The following is a 15,902-nucleotide window of genomic DNA, read 5'->3' as shown; positions in this document are numbered from 1 at the left end:
TTTATGCGTGTTGATTTTATATCCTGCCACTTTGCTGAATTCATTTATTAGCTCTAATAGTTTCTTTGTAGACCCTTTTGGGTCTGCTAGGTATAGAATCATGTCATCTGCAAATAGTGATAATTTGAGTTCTTCTTTTCCTCTTTTTATGCCTTTAATTTCTTTTGTCTGTCTAATTGCTCTGGCCAGTGATTCGAGAACTATGTTGAACAGAAGTGGTGAGAGAGGGCATCCCTGTCTTGTTCCAGATTTTAGAGGGAATGCCTTCATTTTTTCTCCATTCAGAATGATGCTAGCCTGAGGCTTAGCATAGATTGCTTTTACAATATTGAGGTATGTTCCTGTTATCCCTAGTTTTTCTAGAGTTTTGAACATAAAGGGATGCTGTACTTTGTTGAATGCTTTTTCCGCATCTATCGAGATGATTGTATGGTTCTTATTTTTAAGCCTATTGATGTGGTGAATAACATTTATTGATTTCCGTATATTGAAAACCTTGCATCCCAGGGATAAATCCTACCTGATCATGCAATAAATTTTCCTCTTAGAACTGCTTTCAATGTGTCCCATAGATTCCGATATGTTGTATCTGTGTTTTCATTTATCTCTAAGAATTTTTTAATTTCCTCCTTGATGTCTTCTATAACCCATTGATCATTCAGTAACCTATTGTTCATTCTCCAAGTGATGCATGATTTTTCCTTACAGATAAGATGCATGGTATTATCTCTACTCCTTTATATTGTGTAAGAGTTGCCCTGTGACATAATATATGATCTATTTTTGAGAAGGATCCATGTGCTCCTGAGAAAAAAGTGTAACTGCTTGATCTTGGGTGGTATATTCTATATATGTCAATTAAGTCTAGGTTATTAATTATGTTATTGAGTTCTATAGTTTCCTTATTCAACTTTTGTTTGGAAGATCTGTCCAGTGGTGAGAGAGGTGTGTTGAAGTCTCCCATGATTATTGTATGGTGGTCTATTAGACTCTTGAACTTGAGAAGAGTTTGTTTGATGAACATAGCTGCACCATTGTTTGGGGCATATATATTTATGATTGTTATGTCTTGTTGGTGTATGGTTCCCTTGAGCAGTATGTAGTGTCCCTCTTCATCCCTTTTGATTAACTTTGGCTTGAAATCTATTTTATTTGATATGAGTATGGACACCCCTGCTTGTTTCCGAAATCCATATGAGTGATATGATTTTTCCCAACTTTTCACCTTCAGTCTATGTATGTCTTTTCCTATCAAATGCGTCTCCTGAAGGCAGCATATTGTTGGGTCTTGTTTTGTGATCCATTCTACTAGCCTGTGTCTCTTAATTGGTGAGTTTAAGCCATTAACATTTAAGGTTATTATTGAGATATGGGTTGTTCTTCCAGCCATATTTGTTTATTTTGTTACTAAACATGGTTTGTTTTCCTCTTTGATTATCCCCCCCTTTACTGTACTACCTCCCGCTGTTGGTTTTCATTGATATTTTCTATTTCCTCTTCCTGTAATATTTTGCCGAGGATTTTTGAAGAGATGGTTTTCTAGCTGCAAATTCTTTTAACTTTTGTTTATCATGGAAGGTTTTAATTTCATCTTCCATCCTGAAGCTTAATTTTGCTGGATACACAATTCTTGGTTGGAACCCATTTTCTTTCAGTGTTTGAAATATGTTATTCCAGGATCTTCTAGCTTTCAGAGTCTGTGTTGAAAGATCAGCTGTTATCCTGATTGGTTTACCCCTAAATGTAATCTGCTTCCTTTCTCTTGTAGCTTTTAAAATTCTCTCCTTATTCTGTATGTTGGGAATCTTCATTATAATGTGTCTAGGTGTGCATCTCTTATGATTTTGCACATTCGGCGTCCTGTAGGCTTCTAGGATTTGGGATTCTGTCTCATTCTTCAAGTCTGGGAAGTTTTCTCGTATTATTTCATTGAATAGATTGCTCATTCCTTTGGTTTGGACCTCTATACCTTCCTGTATCCCAATCACTCTTAAGTTTGGTCTCTTTATGTTATCCCATATTTCTTGAATGTTCTGTTCATGGTTTCTTAACAGCTTTGCTGATCTGTCTATGTTCTTCTCCAGTTGAAATACTTTGTCTTCATTGTCTGATGTTCTATCTTCTAAGTGTTCTATTCTGCTGGTAGTATTCTCAATTGAGTTTTTAAGTTGGTTTATTGTTTCCTGCATTTCCAGGATTTCTGTTTGTTTGTTTTTTATAACCTCTATCTCCCCGTATAATTGATCTTTTGCTTCTTGGATTTGTTTACGTAATTCATTGTCGAAGTGGTCGATGTGGTCTTTCATTGTCTGATTTTGCTGTCCAGATCATCTGAAGCATGTATATCCTGAATTCTTTATCTGACATTCCATCTGCTGCAGATATTACCTCTTCTAAAGTTGAGTTGACCTGCATTGCTTGTGTTCCTTTCTTTCCTTGTCTTTTCATACTGATTGCGTTTCTTTCTGCTTGGTGAAGCTGTTGTGTTTTTGATTTTTCCCCCTATATATTTATGTTGCTCTTGTATAGTTGCAAAGTCTCCCTCACAGGCTTTGGTGGTGGTTCTGCCCCTCCTCCAATTGGGGCAATGTGCCTACCACGCCGGCAGGCTGCTGGTCCTGTACTTTCGGTGGGCCTGTTCTTTCGGTGGTCACAGGTCCGCCTACCTTGCAGGCGTGAGCAGCGGCTCTGCCACTCCGCTGGCCGCTAGGCCTGTTCTGTCTGTCGGTTGCAGGTCTGTCTACCTAACAGGCGCTGGTGGCAGCTCTGCCCCTCCCCCAAACGGGGTGATGTTTCTGGCGGGCCACTGGGCCTTTTTGTCAGTGGTCACGGTTCCGCCTACCTTGCAGGTACGTGGGGTAGCTGTGCCCCTCCGCAGGTTGCTGGGCCTGACCTGCCGGTGGGTCGCAGGTCTGCCTACCTTGCAGGCTCTGGGGGTGGCTCTGCCGCTCTGCGGATTGCTGTGCCTGTTCTGCTGGTGGGTCGCGGGTCCGCCTACCTTGCAGGCGCCTGGCAGCTCTGCCCCTCCCCCAACCGGGGCGATGTGTCTGGCGGGCCATTGGGCCTGTTTTGTCGGTGGTCACGGTTCCGCCTACCTTGCACGCACGTGGAGCAGCTGTGTCCCTCCGAGAGTTGCTGGGCCTGACCTGCCGGTGGATGGCAGATGCGCCTACCTTGCAGGCGCGGGGGTGGCTCTGCCGCTCTGCGGGTCGCTGGGCCTGATCTGCTGGTGAGTCGCAGGCCTGCCTACCTTGCAGGCGCCCGGCGGCTCTGCCTCTCCCCCAACCGGGGCGGGGCGATGTGTCTGGCCGGCCGCTGGGCCTGTTCTGTCGGTGGTCATGGTTCTGCCTACCTAGCAGGCGCGTGGGGCAGCTGTGCCCCTCCGCACATTTGTTGGGCCTGACCTGCTGGTGGGTCGCAGGTCTGCCTACCTTGCAGGCTCAGTGGGTGGCTCTGCCGCTCTGCGGATTGCTGTGCCTGTTCTGTTGGTGGTCACAGTTCTGCCTACCTAGCAGGTGCGTGGGGCAGCTGTGCCCCTCTGCAGGTTGTTGGGCCTGACCTGCCAGTGGGTCGCAGGTCTGCCTACCTTGCAGGCTCGGGGGGTGGCTCTGCCGCTCTGCGGATTGCTGTGCCTGTTCTGCTGGTGGGTGGCGGGTCCGCCTACCTTGCAGGCGCCCGGCGGCTCTGCCCCTCTCCCAACCGGGGCGATATGTCTGGCGGGCCACTGGGCCTGTTTTGTCGGTGGTCACGGTTCCGCCTACCTTGCACGCGCGTGGAGCAGCTGTGTCCCTCCGAGAGTTGCTGGGCCTGACCTGCCGGTGGGTGGCAGGTGCGCCTACCTTACAGGCGTGGGGGTGGCTCTGCGCTCCGCAGGTCCCTGGGCCTGATCTGCTGGTGAGTCGTAGATCTGCCTACCTTGCAGGTGCCCGGCGGTTCTGCCCCTCCCCCAACCCGTGGTGGGGCGATGTGTTTGGCCGGCCCCTGGGCCTGTTCTGTTGGTGGTCACGGTTCTGCCTACCTAGCAGGCGCGTGGGGCAGCTGTGCCCCTCCGCAGGTTGTTGGGCCTGACCTGCCGGTGGGTCGCAGGTCTGCCTACCTTGCAGGCTCGGGGGGTGGCTCTGCCGCTCTGCGGATTGCTGTGCCTGTTCTGCTGGTGGGTCGCGGGTCCGCCTACCTTGCAGGCGCCTAGCGGCTCTGCCCCTCCCCCAACCGGGGCGATGTGTCTGGCGGGCCACTGGGCCTGTTTTAACGGTGGTCACGGTCCCGCCTACCTTGCACACGCGTGGAGCAGCTGTGTCCCTCCGAGAGTTGCTGGGCCTGACCTGCCAGTGGGTGGCAAGTGCGCCTACCTTGCAGGCCCAGGGGTGGCTCTGCCATTCCGCGGGTTGCTGGGCCTAATCTGCTGGTGAGTCGCAGGTCTGCCTACCTTGCAGGCGCCCGGCGACTCTCGACATACACAATTTAAATAGACCAGTTCAAGCACTGAAATAGGAGACACCATTAAAAGCCTACTATCTAAAAGAAAAGCCGAGGACCAGATGGATACTCAGCTGAATTCTACAAGATCGTCAAAGAAGAATTAATATCAGTGCTCCTCAAAGTAATTAAATGAATTAGAAAAGGAGGGAACCTTTGAAACTCATTCTGTGAGGCTAGTATCATCCTGATACCAGACAAAGACGCATCAAGGAAAGAAAACTTCAGACCAATATCCCTGATGAACGTAGAAGCAAAAATTCTCAATAAAATTCTGGCAAATCCCATACAAAACATATTAAAAAGAAAGTGCGCTACATTCAAGTGGGTTTCATCCCAGGGATGCAAAGTTGTTTCAGCATATGGAAATCAATAAATGTAATCCATCATATTAATAGACTTAAAGAGAAGAATTGCATTATTATCTCAATAGATGCAGAGAAAGCATTTGACAAAATACAGGACCCTTTCATATTCAAAACACTAGAAAAACTAGGGTTAGTAGGATCATACCTCAACATTTGTAAAAGCTATCTATATTAAGCCCAGGGCCAACATCATTCTAAATGGAGAAAAATTGAAAGCATCTCCTCTAAAAACTGGAAAGATAGGGATGCCCTCTTTCACCACTTCCATTCAACATAGTTCTTGAAACTCCAGCTAGAGCAATCAGACAGACCAAGAAATTAAATGGATACAAATGGGAAATGAAGAACTCAAACTTTTATAATTAGTAAATGAATTCAGCAAAGTAGCAGGATATAAAATCAATTCTCATAAATCAAATGCATTTCTATACATAAGTGATAAATCCACTGCAAATGAATTAGAAAGACTACCCCATTCACAATAGTCTCAAAAAAAAAAAAAAAACAACAACCTAGGAATCAATGTAACAAAAGGATAAAAGACCTCTATAATGAAAACTTAGAACACTAAAGAAAGAAATTGAGGGGCTGGAGTTTTGGCTCAGCGGTAGAGCACTCCTCTAGCACGCGTGGGGCCCTGGGTTCAATCCTCGGCACCACATAAAAATAAAATAAAGATATTGCATCCGACCACAACTAAAATAATTTTTTTTAAAAAAAGAAAGAAATTGAGGAAGACCTTAAAGATGGAAAGATCTCCCTTGTTCTTGGATAGGCAGAGATAATATTGTCAAAATAGCCATACGACCAGAACTGTTATACAGATTTAATGCAATTCCTATTAAAATCCCAATGACATTCTTCATAGAACTTTCTAGTTCTATTGCTTTTTCTAATAGAGCAATCATGAAATTCATCTGGAAAAATAAAAGACCCAGAATAACCAAAGCAATACTTAGCAAGAAGAGCGAAGCAGGAGGCATCACAATACCAGACCATTGGTATTGGTACCAAAACAGACATGTAGACCAGTGGTACAAAAGAGAAGACACAGAGGCATAAATATTGTTTTTTCATAGTAGATAAAGATGCCAAAAACATACATTGGAGAAAAAATAGCCTATTCAACAAATGGTGCTGGGAAAACTGGAATCTATATGCACCAAAATGAAATTAAACCTCTGTCTCTCACCCTGCACAAAAATCAACTCAAAGTGGATCAGAGACTTAGGCATTAGAACAGAGACTCTGTGCCTAATAGAAGAAAAAGTGGGCCCAAATCTTCATCATGTTGGTTTAGACCCCAGCTTCCTTAACAAGACTTCTAATGTGGAAGAAGAAAAACAAGAATCAATAAATGGGTTGGATTCAATCTAAAAAGTTTCTTTTCAGCAAAGGAAACAACAACATGATGAGAGAGCCTACAGAATGCGAAAAAAAATCTTTACCACATGCACCTCATATAGAGCACCAATCTCCAGGATATATGAAGAACTCAAAAAACTTAACACCCCCCCAAAAAAACCCCACAAATAATCCAATCAATAAATGGGCTAAGGAAATGAACAGACACTTCACAGAAGAAGAAATGAAATTGATCAACAAATATATATAAAAATTCATCTCTAACAATTAGAGAAATACAAATCAAAACAACTCTTAAGATTTCATCTCACTCCAATCAGAATAGCAATCACCAAGAATATAAGCAATAATTTATGTTGGCAAGGATGTGGGGAAAAGGTACACTCATATATTGCTGGTGGGACTATAAATTGGTACAACCACTATGGAAAGCAGTATGGATATTCCTCAGAAAACTTGGAGTGAAACCACCATTTGACATAGTTATCCCACTCCTCAGTTTATACGCAAATCAGCATACTACAGTATCACAGCCACATCAATATTTATAGTAGCTCAATTCACAATAGCTACACTATGGAACCAACATAGTTCAGCTATTGTGAATTAGATGCTTTTCAACAGATGAATGGATAAAGGAAATGTGGTACATATACACAGTAGAATATTACTCAGCCTTAAAGAAGAATGAAATTATGGCATTTGCAAGGAAATGAATAGAACTAGAGAATATCATGCTAAGTGAAATAAACCAATCCCCACAAACCAAAGGCAGAATGTTATCTCTGATAAGCAGGGCATAGTGAGGAGTTAGGTAGGGAAGAATGATGGAACTTTGGATTGTGCAGAGGGGAGTGAGAGGAGGGGTGGGAGTGAGAAGGATAGTAAAATGAGATAGACATTATTACCCTATGTACATTTATGATTACACTACTGGTGTGACTCAGTACCATGTACAGCCAGAGGAATGAGAAGTTATGCTCCATTTATATACAATGTGTCAAAATGCATTCTACTGTCAAATATAACTAATTAGAATTTTTAAAAATTAAAAAAATTCACTGTGTAAACTTTTTGAAATTATAATATTTTATCATATAGTATAGATTATTTAGGTCTTATATTTAGTATACAAGTGTCTCTTATACCAACATGTCTCTTTTAGGTTCTTGCTGCTACTTCTTTAACAGGTTTATTGGAAAAACTACAAAACTGCAATGAACTTTTGGATAAAATTATGAAAGGACTTAATGCATATCTTGAAAAGAAACGTCTTTTCTTCCCTCGGTATGATGGATAATCAAAAGTGCTATGATTTAAAGTGTTATCTGATATTGATGAATATCACTAAAGTTTTTGTATTTGCTTATTTTTTTTTAGTTTTTTTTTCTTATCTAATGATGAAATGTTGGAGATTTTATCAGAGACCAAAGATCCACTTAGAGTTCAGCCTCACTTAAAAAAATGCTTTGAGGGCATTGCTAAACTGGAGTTCCTTCCCAATTTGGACATTAAGGCCATGTACAGCTCTGAAGGTGAGCGAGTGGAGCTTATTGAACTCATTTCCACATCTATAGCCCGCGGTGCTGTAGAAAAGTGGCTCATTCAAGTAGAAGATCTAATGCTTCGAAGTGTTCATGATGTGATTGCTGCAGCCAGGCTGGTATGTTTCTTCGGACTTAATGTATAAAACTATATTCTGCAAATGCTGTTTAGAAGGTTTGAGTTGGTACCAATAAATTAATACTTAAAGTTCTTTCTGTTTTAAACCATTTATTATTTTATTTATTTGTAACTAACATTAAAATAACAATATTAGTTAGAATTGATAATATGTGTCTAAATATTACAAAATGATATTAGAAAACTAATAAGAGGTATTTTTATATAGAATGGGGAAGGGTCCACTGATAGGATCTTAGAGAAAGTGAGGTTGAAATTGTGACACAAATGATAAATAGAGAATAACCAGATGAAAAGCAAGTGGAAGAGTGTGTAGGTGTCCTGTGTAAAGGCCCTGGGATCAAAAAGAAGCAGGGATTTGTGAGAACCTGAAAGAAGACAAAGGTGTCTGGACTAGAGTGAGTACAGAGTAAAGTCAAATGAGGTTGGAAAGGAACACAATTAGTAGATTGCATTTTATTTTAAATACTATGAAAGGCTAAAGGTATTTTAATCAGAGAAAGGATATAGTCTGATTTATATTTTTACACCACTATGGCTGTGGTATAAAGAATAAATAGTTGGTGTATGAAAATAGGAAGGCAAATTGGGAGACACCAGATGAAAAGTGATATGGGCTGGTACTAGGGAAGTAGCAAAAGATGTGGAGCAAAGTAGACAGAAACATAATTTGTAGTTAATTTCAACAGGTCTTGGTGATGAATTGGTTGTAGAGTAGAAAGATGAGGAGAGGAAAGTCTCAAGAATTAGCATTAAGTTTTCTGATTTGAGTATATGGGTGGCATTTACTCTGTGGAGATGCCTGGAAGAGAAGCAGGCTTGTGGAAGCTTGGGAGAAAAATCATGGGTTTAATTTGGGACGTGTTTAATTGAAATGCTTATAAGATAGCCTTGTGTATATGTCTTGTAGGCAAAGCATCATGCCCTTCAGTGCTTGGCTGCCCTGTAGGTTAGTTCTCCTCAAATAGTTAAGTGAATGATCTAGTTCACTTGCTGCTTTTTACACTTACACCTACTTTAAAATTCCAAATGAGATGAACAAACATCGAAGGAGGATACATAATAAATTGGAAAGAAATATAACACCTAGGTAGTACATGTACCTCACTTAATGATAATCTTGAATGATAAACTTCAATGTGTTTCTGCCTTAGGAACACAAAGGAGCAATTATATTGTACAAGAAATAGTTTTTGAAGCCCTTAGAGACTTATCTTCAGCAATTCTCTGCATGAATGAAGTAGCCTTTTTATTTTATCAAGAGCCCATTCAGCTCATTCTTTTGGGGTAGCTTTTCTGTTCCTGCAGATAAAGCTATACTTTTTCTCTCCTTTCGCTACTTATAGTTCCAAACAAACTTAAAACACACAAGAAAGAATAAGCATTATCCATGATAGTATTTCCTTAATCACTATAGAAAATATGCTTTAATATCACTGCTCATCCCTCTTTAAAGCCTTAGGTTATTGTCATTTGTTTACAAAGATTGCTAGTAATAAAGATTTTGTAACAATGTATATTTATAGTCTGTGTTATGTTAAACACATTCTTATATATAAGATGGTGTGATTGTATTGAAAGCATAGTTTCCATTAGCATCAACTTCAAAATTCAATCTGTACTTGGTTTTCTCAATATATAATTTATGTCTGCATTATCATTTATTATCAAAGTAAACTATTTTTATAATGAATCCACAAATCTATTTAAATATCTTTTAAATATGAAAGCTTTAGAAATAAATGAAAATATACTTTGAACACCAAAACACAGATTTTTTTCAATTATATATAATCAGACAAATTGTTTATATACTCTGGTCATAGAAGTTTTTAGAAAAGCTGTAGATAAATAGTATAAGGTTTGCAACTTCTAGTCCAGTTTTCTACTAGATTATATAGTCATCTTTTCAACTAAATATGTCATCAATATACAAAATCTATTTGACTTTATTTTTTACAGTTTAAGTTGGTTTGTAATAAAAGTAATATGTATTCTATGTAAAAACTTGACAGCTCCCATAGCAAGGAATATAAAAATCACATAGAAATAAACTTCAAGAAGAATCAACAATCACATTTGTCCAGAGATAACCCATTACTAGCATACTGGTGCTCATTTTTAGTACTTCTATAAATAAAGAAACATGTCAAAAATATAATCTTGGTTTGTAAAAATTTTCACATCTTTTAGTCTTCCAAAGTTTTTCATGGATGTATGATATTATAACCCACAAATATACTAAATATTGAACTTTACATTATAAAACATTTAGCTTCTTTTCTTCTGCAATCTTTTAAAATTAGAAATTACTTTTAATTATTCAGGCTTATCCAGAATCTCCAAGAAGAGACTGGGTTAGAGAGTGGCCTGGCCAGGTTGTACTTTGTGTTTCTCAAATGTTCTGGACTTCTGAGACACAGGAAGTTATAAGTAGTGGGACAGAGGTAAAGCATTATTTGATTTTGAACAACATTCTTTACTTCATTGCATATTTCTTTAGTTTCTTAGTTAGCTTGTGTCTCTGTTTCTTTCTCTCTCTCTCTCTGTGTCTCTCCCTCCCCCTACTCTCCCTCTTCCTCCCTCCCTCCCTCTCTCTCTCTCTCTGTCTCTCTCTCTCTCTGTCTCTTTCTCTCTCTCTCTCTATCTCTTTCTCTCTGTGTCTCTTTTCAGTACTAAGAAATAAACCCAAGGGTGCTCTACCACTAACCTACATTGTCAGCATTTCTTTATTTTAAGGCAAGTTCTCACTAAGTTGCCCAGGCTGGCCTTGGACTTGCAATCTTCCTGCCTCAGCCTCATAAATTGCTGGGATTGCAGGCCTGAACCTATAATCACTGCCCCTGGTTGTTTGTCTATTCTTTGCAAAGGCAATACTTCCCTAAATTTCTGTATATAGTATTAAAATTATATAATTCTTAGAAAACTTATTCTTTTTACTGGGTTTAGAGAAAATCCACTCTATAATGTATTTCTTTTTTTAACTTTTTTTTTTTTTTTTACTTGTAGGTATACACAATACCTTTATCTTATTTATTTTTATGTGGGTCTGAGGATCAAACCCAGTGCCTTATCCATGCTAGGCAAGTGCTCTATCACTGAGCTATAACCCCAGCCCTATAATGTATTTCTATATGGGATAGATTATAAAGTCATAATTCTTTTGTAAATTAATAAATATATAAAATATAGATGTAGGTAATGTATATAAAATCCATTAAATTGTTTTATTATTTTGTAGGGATTAAAGAAGTACTATATGGAACTCCAGAATCAACTAAATGATATTGTAGAGCTGGTAAGAGGAAAATTGTCTAAGCAGATCAGGATCACTCTGGGGGCATTAGTTACAATTGATGTCCATGCTAGAGATGTGGTCATGGACATGATTGAAACAGGTTTGTGACTTCTTCCTTTGATTTTTTTTTAAAACTATTTATTTTTAGTTGTAGTTAGACACAATACTTTGTTTTATTTATATGTTTTTATGTGGTGCTGAGGATCGAACCCAGGTCCTCGCCCATGCTAGGCAAGTGGTCTACTGCTGAGCCATAACCCAGCCTCTCTTCCTTTAATATTTTTAAAAATCTTTTTTTAGTTGTAGATGAACATAATTTTTTAATCTTTATTTTATTCATTTATTTTTACATCGTGCTGAGGACTGAACCCAGTGCTTCATACATGCGAGGCAAGCACTCTGCCACTGAGCCACAACCCCAGGCCGACTTTTTCCTTTAATATTAAAGTTAAAAATATTTATAGCTTTCAGGAGTAAAGATTTATTACTGTATGTCTTTTTCAACAGAATTGTATGATCTTTTCTATAAGTTGGAAAACGTGAATTGTTTGATATTTGCTGATAAAATACTATTTTTTGAATTATTTTCATTTAAGGATTATGTGTTTTGTTCTTTCTAGGTGTCTCACATGATACAGATTTCCAGTGGCTTGCTCAGCTTCGTTATTATTGGGAATATGAGAATGCTCGAGTTCGTATCATTAATTGTGATGTAAAATATGCTTATGAATATCTTGGTAACTCACCTCGACTTGTCATTACTCCTCTAACTGACAGGTGTTACAGAACATTGGTATGCATTTAATTTTTTTTTTTTTTTGGTACTGGGGATTGAATTTAGGGGTACTCAACCACTGAGCCACATCCCCAGCCCTATTTTGTATTTTATTTAGAGACAGGGTCTCATTGAGTTGCTTAGCGCCTCACTGTTGCTGAGGCTGGCTTTGAACTTGTGATTCTCCTCTCTCAGCCTCCTGAGCCACTGATATTACAGGTGTGTGCCACCACACCTGGCCTGCATTTAAATTATTTTAATCCATACATTAAAATTACTTTTCAGTGAGGTGTCAAATTTTCTTGTCTAAATTTAATATGGCTCTCTTCATTTGTTGTTTTACTGGTAGTAGTTGAATACAATTATCCCTTCCTAATCCCAAATTCTCTTTATGTGAAATTATGGCAATAAATAATTACTTCTGGGTACTTTTGTAGCATACAAGAATGTTTTTATTCTAATGTATAGAAGTTGTAAGTCTCTTCCATTGTGAATAATTAGAAAAAGGGAGGGACTGAAAATATGAAAATAAAGCCAAAGCTTCCCAAAATAGTATTAGTTTTTATAGTGGGATACTGGGAGAGATGAGAGAAAGATGAGAAAAGTACCTTTGGGTACTGGAACTCAAACTTAGTGTGACTCAATAGGAAGGACAGAGCTTAAATGTAGGGGATGATGATTAGTTAGGCCTGTGCTTAGTTATGAAGGTATGGAAGATAGAACAATGACTGTTAAAACCCTGGGAATATGGTTGCCAGGTTTACTCCCAGGTTAACTCTGAATTTAAAACAAATAACAAAGACAGTCATGTGTCACTTAATGATAGAGATATATTCTGAGAAATGCATCATTAGGTGATTTTATCATGCAAAAATCAGAATATGCTTTCACAAAACTAGATGGTATAGTTTATCTAAAGTGTGTTGTATATATCATCATCTATGTTGTCCACCATTGACTGAAACATCATTATATGATGCATGACTGTAATTTTTTTAGTATGTCCTCAATATTGCAAAGGACATACTTTTGTAATACTAATAAATTATTTATTATTTATCTGAAATTTAAATTTAATTAGGCGTTTCAGATTTTTCTGTGCTAAATCTGGCAACCCAACCTGGGAATTGAAGAGGAACATCAAGGAATACCAATCCACTTATGTGAGTAAGTGAAATGAAGGTGTCTTCTATTCAGTTCTCTAGAAGCAGAGAAGAAATAAAGATACTTGTGCAAATGATTTATTTCTTAGGGAATGCTCTCAGTAAAAATCTGTAAGGAAATGAGGGCAACAGTTTGGGGCTGGGGAAAAATTAAATGAAGAAGTGGTTTGAGCAATGGATAGTTGTAACAGGATCTCAAGGGGAGCTTTGAAGCACAAATGACATGAGTTACTTTACTTTAAGGCAATAAGATCTGGCTTCTGTACCCCTTTATTGTCGTTGGTTAGTCACCTCTGGGACAAAGGAATGAGTAAGCTTTCCAGTATTTGCTGACGAGGTAGTTCCAATAGGAGAGCAAGTTGAGGACAGTTCTTAGGAGAAAAAAGCTCTGAGCTATTTGCAACCAAGATTTCATAGCAAATGGGAGGCGAATGTAATGACCTGAGTGGGATTTGGATGAGATTCTAAAGGGTCTATGATATTAGATAATATCTATGATATTAGAACAGGCTGTAATTTCTATGATAAAGCCTTTCACCGAACGCTGTTTTTTCAGCAAGCTACCTGAATAAAATAGGCATTATTATTGCTGTGAGTATATACGTGACTGCATGACCAATGTAATTCTGCAACCTGTACACTCAGAAAAATAAGAAATTATATCCCATATGATGCAAATGTATGATATGTCTAGATCATTGTACTGTCATGTGTAACTAATTAAAAAAATAGCAACTCGATCATGTGAATTCCTAAGAACAAAGAAAGCATCACAATTTATGAACTAAAACCAAAAATAAATAAATAAAAGAGAAAATAATAGGCATACAATCAAAATAAATAAATAAGTAAATAAAATAAAAAGAACATACTTGTGAGCATTTTCTTGAAGTTGAGGGGAGAGGCCAAGGTTCCCAGAAATTACATTAATGGACACTAACAGTATAACATTCATTATAAATTTAAAACAAATATAATATCTTTGATATTGACTTTATTTACTTAGCTATCTCTATTGGTTTTTTAGTAAATGTAAAAATGTTTATCATTTTTATGGGTTTATTTTAAAAATAGACTGTACTTTTTAGAGCAGTTTTAGGTTTACAGTGAAATTAAATGGAAAGTACAGGGTTCTTTTATTTCCCCTGTACACCCAAATTTACAATCTTGATCTTTTAACCCTATTTTTTTCTAAAAGGAGTTAAGTTTCACAAACTCTTGTGGTGATTTTTGTGAAACAAATTCCATAATTAGAACAGGCTGTAATTTCTATGCTAAAAATTTCCAGTTGCTGTTCTAATTAATGTAAAGACCCAGAAATAATTCAGATACTGCTGATGTTTACTTAAGGAGCTTAAATACTAATTTATGAGAAAAAGAGTGTATGTAATAACATTACAAGGCAAAAAACAATAGAACTGGTAAGAGAAGTATAGAACAGTGCTATGGGCATGGAGAAAATGGAGAACGTATGGAGAACAGAAGACAACAGCCAGGCAAATCATGGCCAAAATTTGTAGAATAGTTCATTTGTTTCTCTTTCAAACAGTACTCACTTCAGGTGATTGTCCTCTTCAACTGACCATCTGTCACTATTGTCTTCTAAAGTCATCTCCATAACTTCTAATTAAAACCTTTTTGAACTAATTTTACCCCTTCAAAGCTAGATGTTCTTTGTTTTTAAAGGCAAATGGGTACATATGAAATATTAGAAAACAAGATTTTGACGCATTTTCATTCTTCTTTGGGTATTTTAAGCTGCTTTTTCTTTTTGCAACCAGAAACTTCTATGCTAAAAAGTAACTGAACACAAGGGGCATGGTGGCATGTTCCTCTAATCCCAGTGGCTCCGGAGGCTGAGGTGGGAGGATCATAGTTCAAAGCCAGCCTCAACAATGTAGCAAGGCCCTCAGCAACTTAGTGAGACCCTTTCTCAAAATAAAATAAAAAAGGGCTGGGGATGTGGTTCAGTGATAAAGCACCCCTGGGTTCAATCCCTGGTACAAAAATAAATAAATAAAAGTAACAACAATAAAATATATAACCAGCTTCTCTGAAGCTACAACTAAGAATAAATCCATTTGGTAAGCAATTATCTATTTGTTTGTTTATTTTCGGTGATGCATAGTTTCCTTTTCATATATATTTTCCTTTTCAGATAGGTGCCTTCTATTTAAACCTTGGAGGTGCTCCAGAAGGACCAGCAGGCACAGGAAAAACTGAAACTACCAAGGACTTGGCTAAAGCTCTTGCTGTACAGTGTGTGGTATTCAACTGTTCAGATGGGCTAGATTATCTAGCAATGGGAAAGGTGATTCATTTACTGAGTTGGTAATATTAAATGTTCCAAACTTTATAGCTTTAAGTAACTGGATAAACTGAAGCAGACTTATATAAATACTATTGCAGTGTGGGTTAAGCATTTATTTTTTTTTAATTGGTTGTTCAAAACATTACATAGCTCTTGACATCTCATATTTCAAACTTTAGATTCAAGTGGGTTATGAACTCCCATTATTACCCCGTATACAGATTACAGAATCACATCGGTTACACATCCACATTTTTACATAATGCCATATTAGTAACTGTTGTATTCTGCTACCTTTCCTATCCTCTACTATCCCCACTCCCCTCCCCTCCCATCTTCTCTCTCTATCCCATCTGCTGTAATTTAATTCTCTCCCTTCTTTTTTTTCCTTTCCCCTCACAGCCTCTTACATGTAATTTTGTATAACAATGAGGGTCTCCTTTCATTTCCATGCAGTTTCCCT

The 15,902-nt window shown here is 38.2% G+C and overlaps 1 protein-coding gene across 1 annotated transcript in view; it reads left to right on the top strand.

The window, feature by feature from the left end:
* The window catches only part of Dnah12 (dynein axonemal heavy chain 12), a 269,851-nt gene that overhangs the window by 82,377 nt on the left and 171,572 nt on the right, over positions 1 to 15,902 (top strand). Inside the window, exons 20-25 of the mRNA XM_076839530.1 lie at positions 7,375 to 7,496; positions 7,590 to 7,872; positions 10,220 to 10,339; positions 11,134 to 11,290; positions 11,811 to 11,983; positions 15,287 to 15,439. Of these exons, the coding sequence (XP_076695645.1) occupies positions 7,375 to 7,496; positions 7,590 to 7,872; positions 10,220 to 10,339; positions 11,134 to 11,290; positions 11,811 to 11,983; positions 15,287 to 15,439 (1,008 nt within the window). The remainder of the gene's footprint in view (positions 1 to 7,374; positions 7,497 to 7,589; positions 7,873 to 10,219; positions 10,340 to 11,133; positions 11,291 to 11,810; positions 11,984 to 15,286; positions 15,440 to 15,902) is intronic.

Source organism: Callospermophilus lateralis, chromosome 1 (assembly GCF_048772815.1).
Source record: "Callospermophilus lateralis isolate mCalLat2 chromosome 1, mCalLat2.hap1, whole genome shotgun sequence".
Taxonomy (NCBI): Eukaryota; Metazoa; Chordata; class Mammalia; order Rodentia; family Sciuridae; genus Callospermophilus; species Callospermophilus lateralis.
This window is presented reverse-complemented; position numbering and strand designations above follow the sequence as displayed.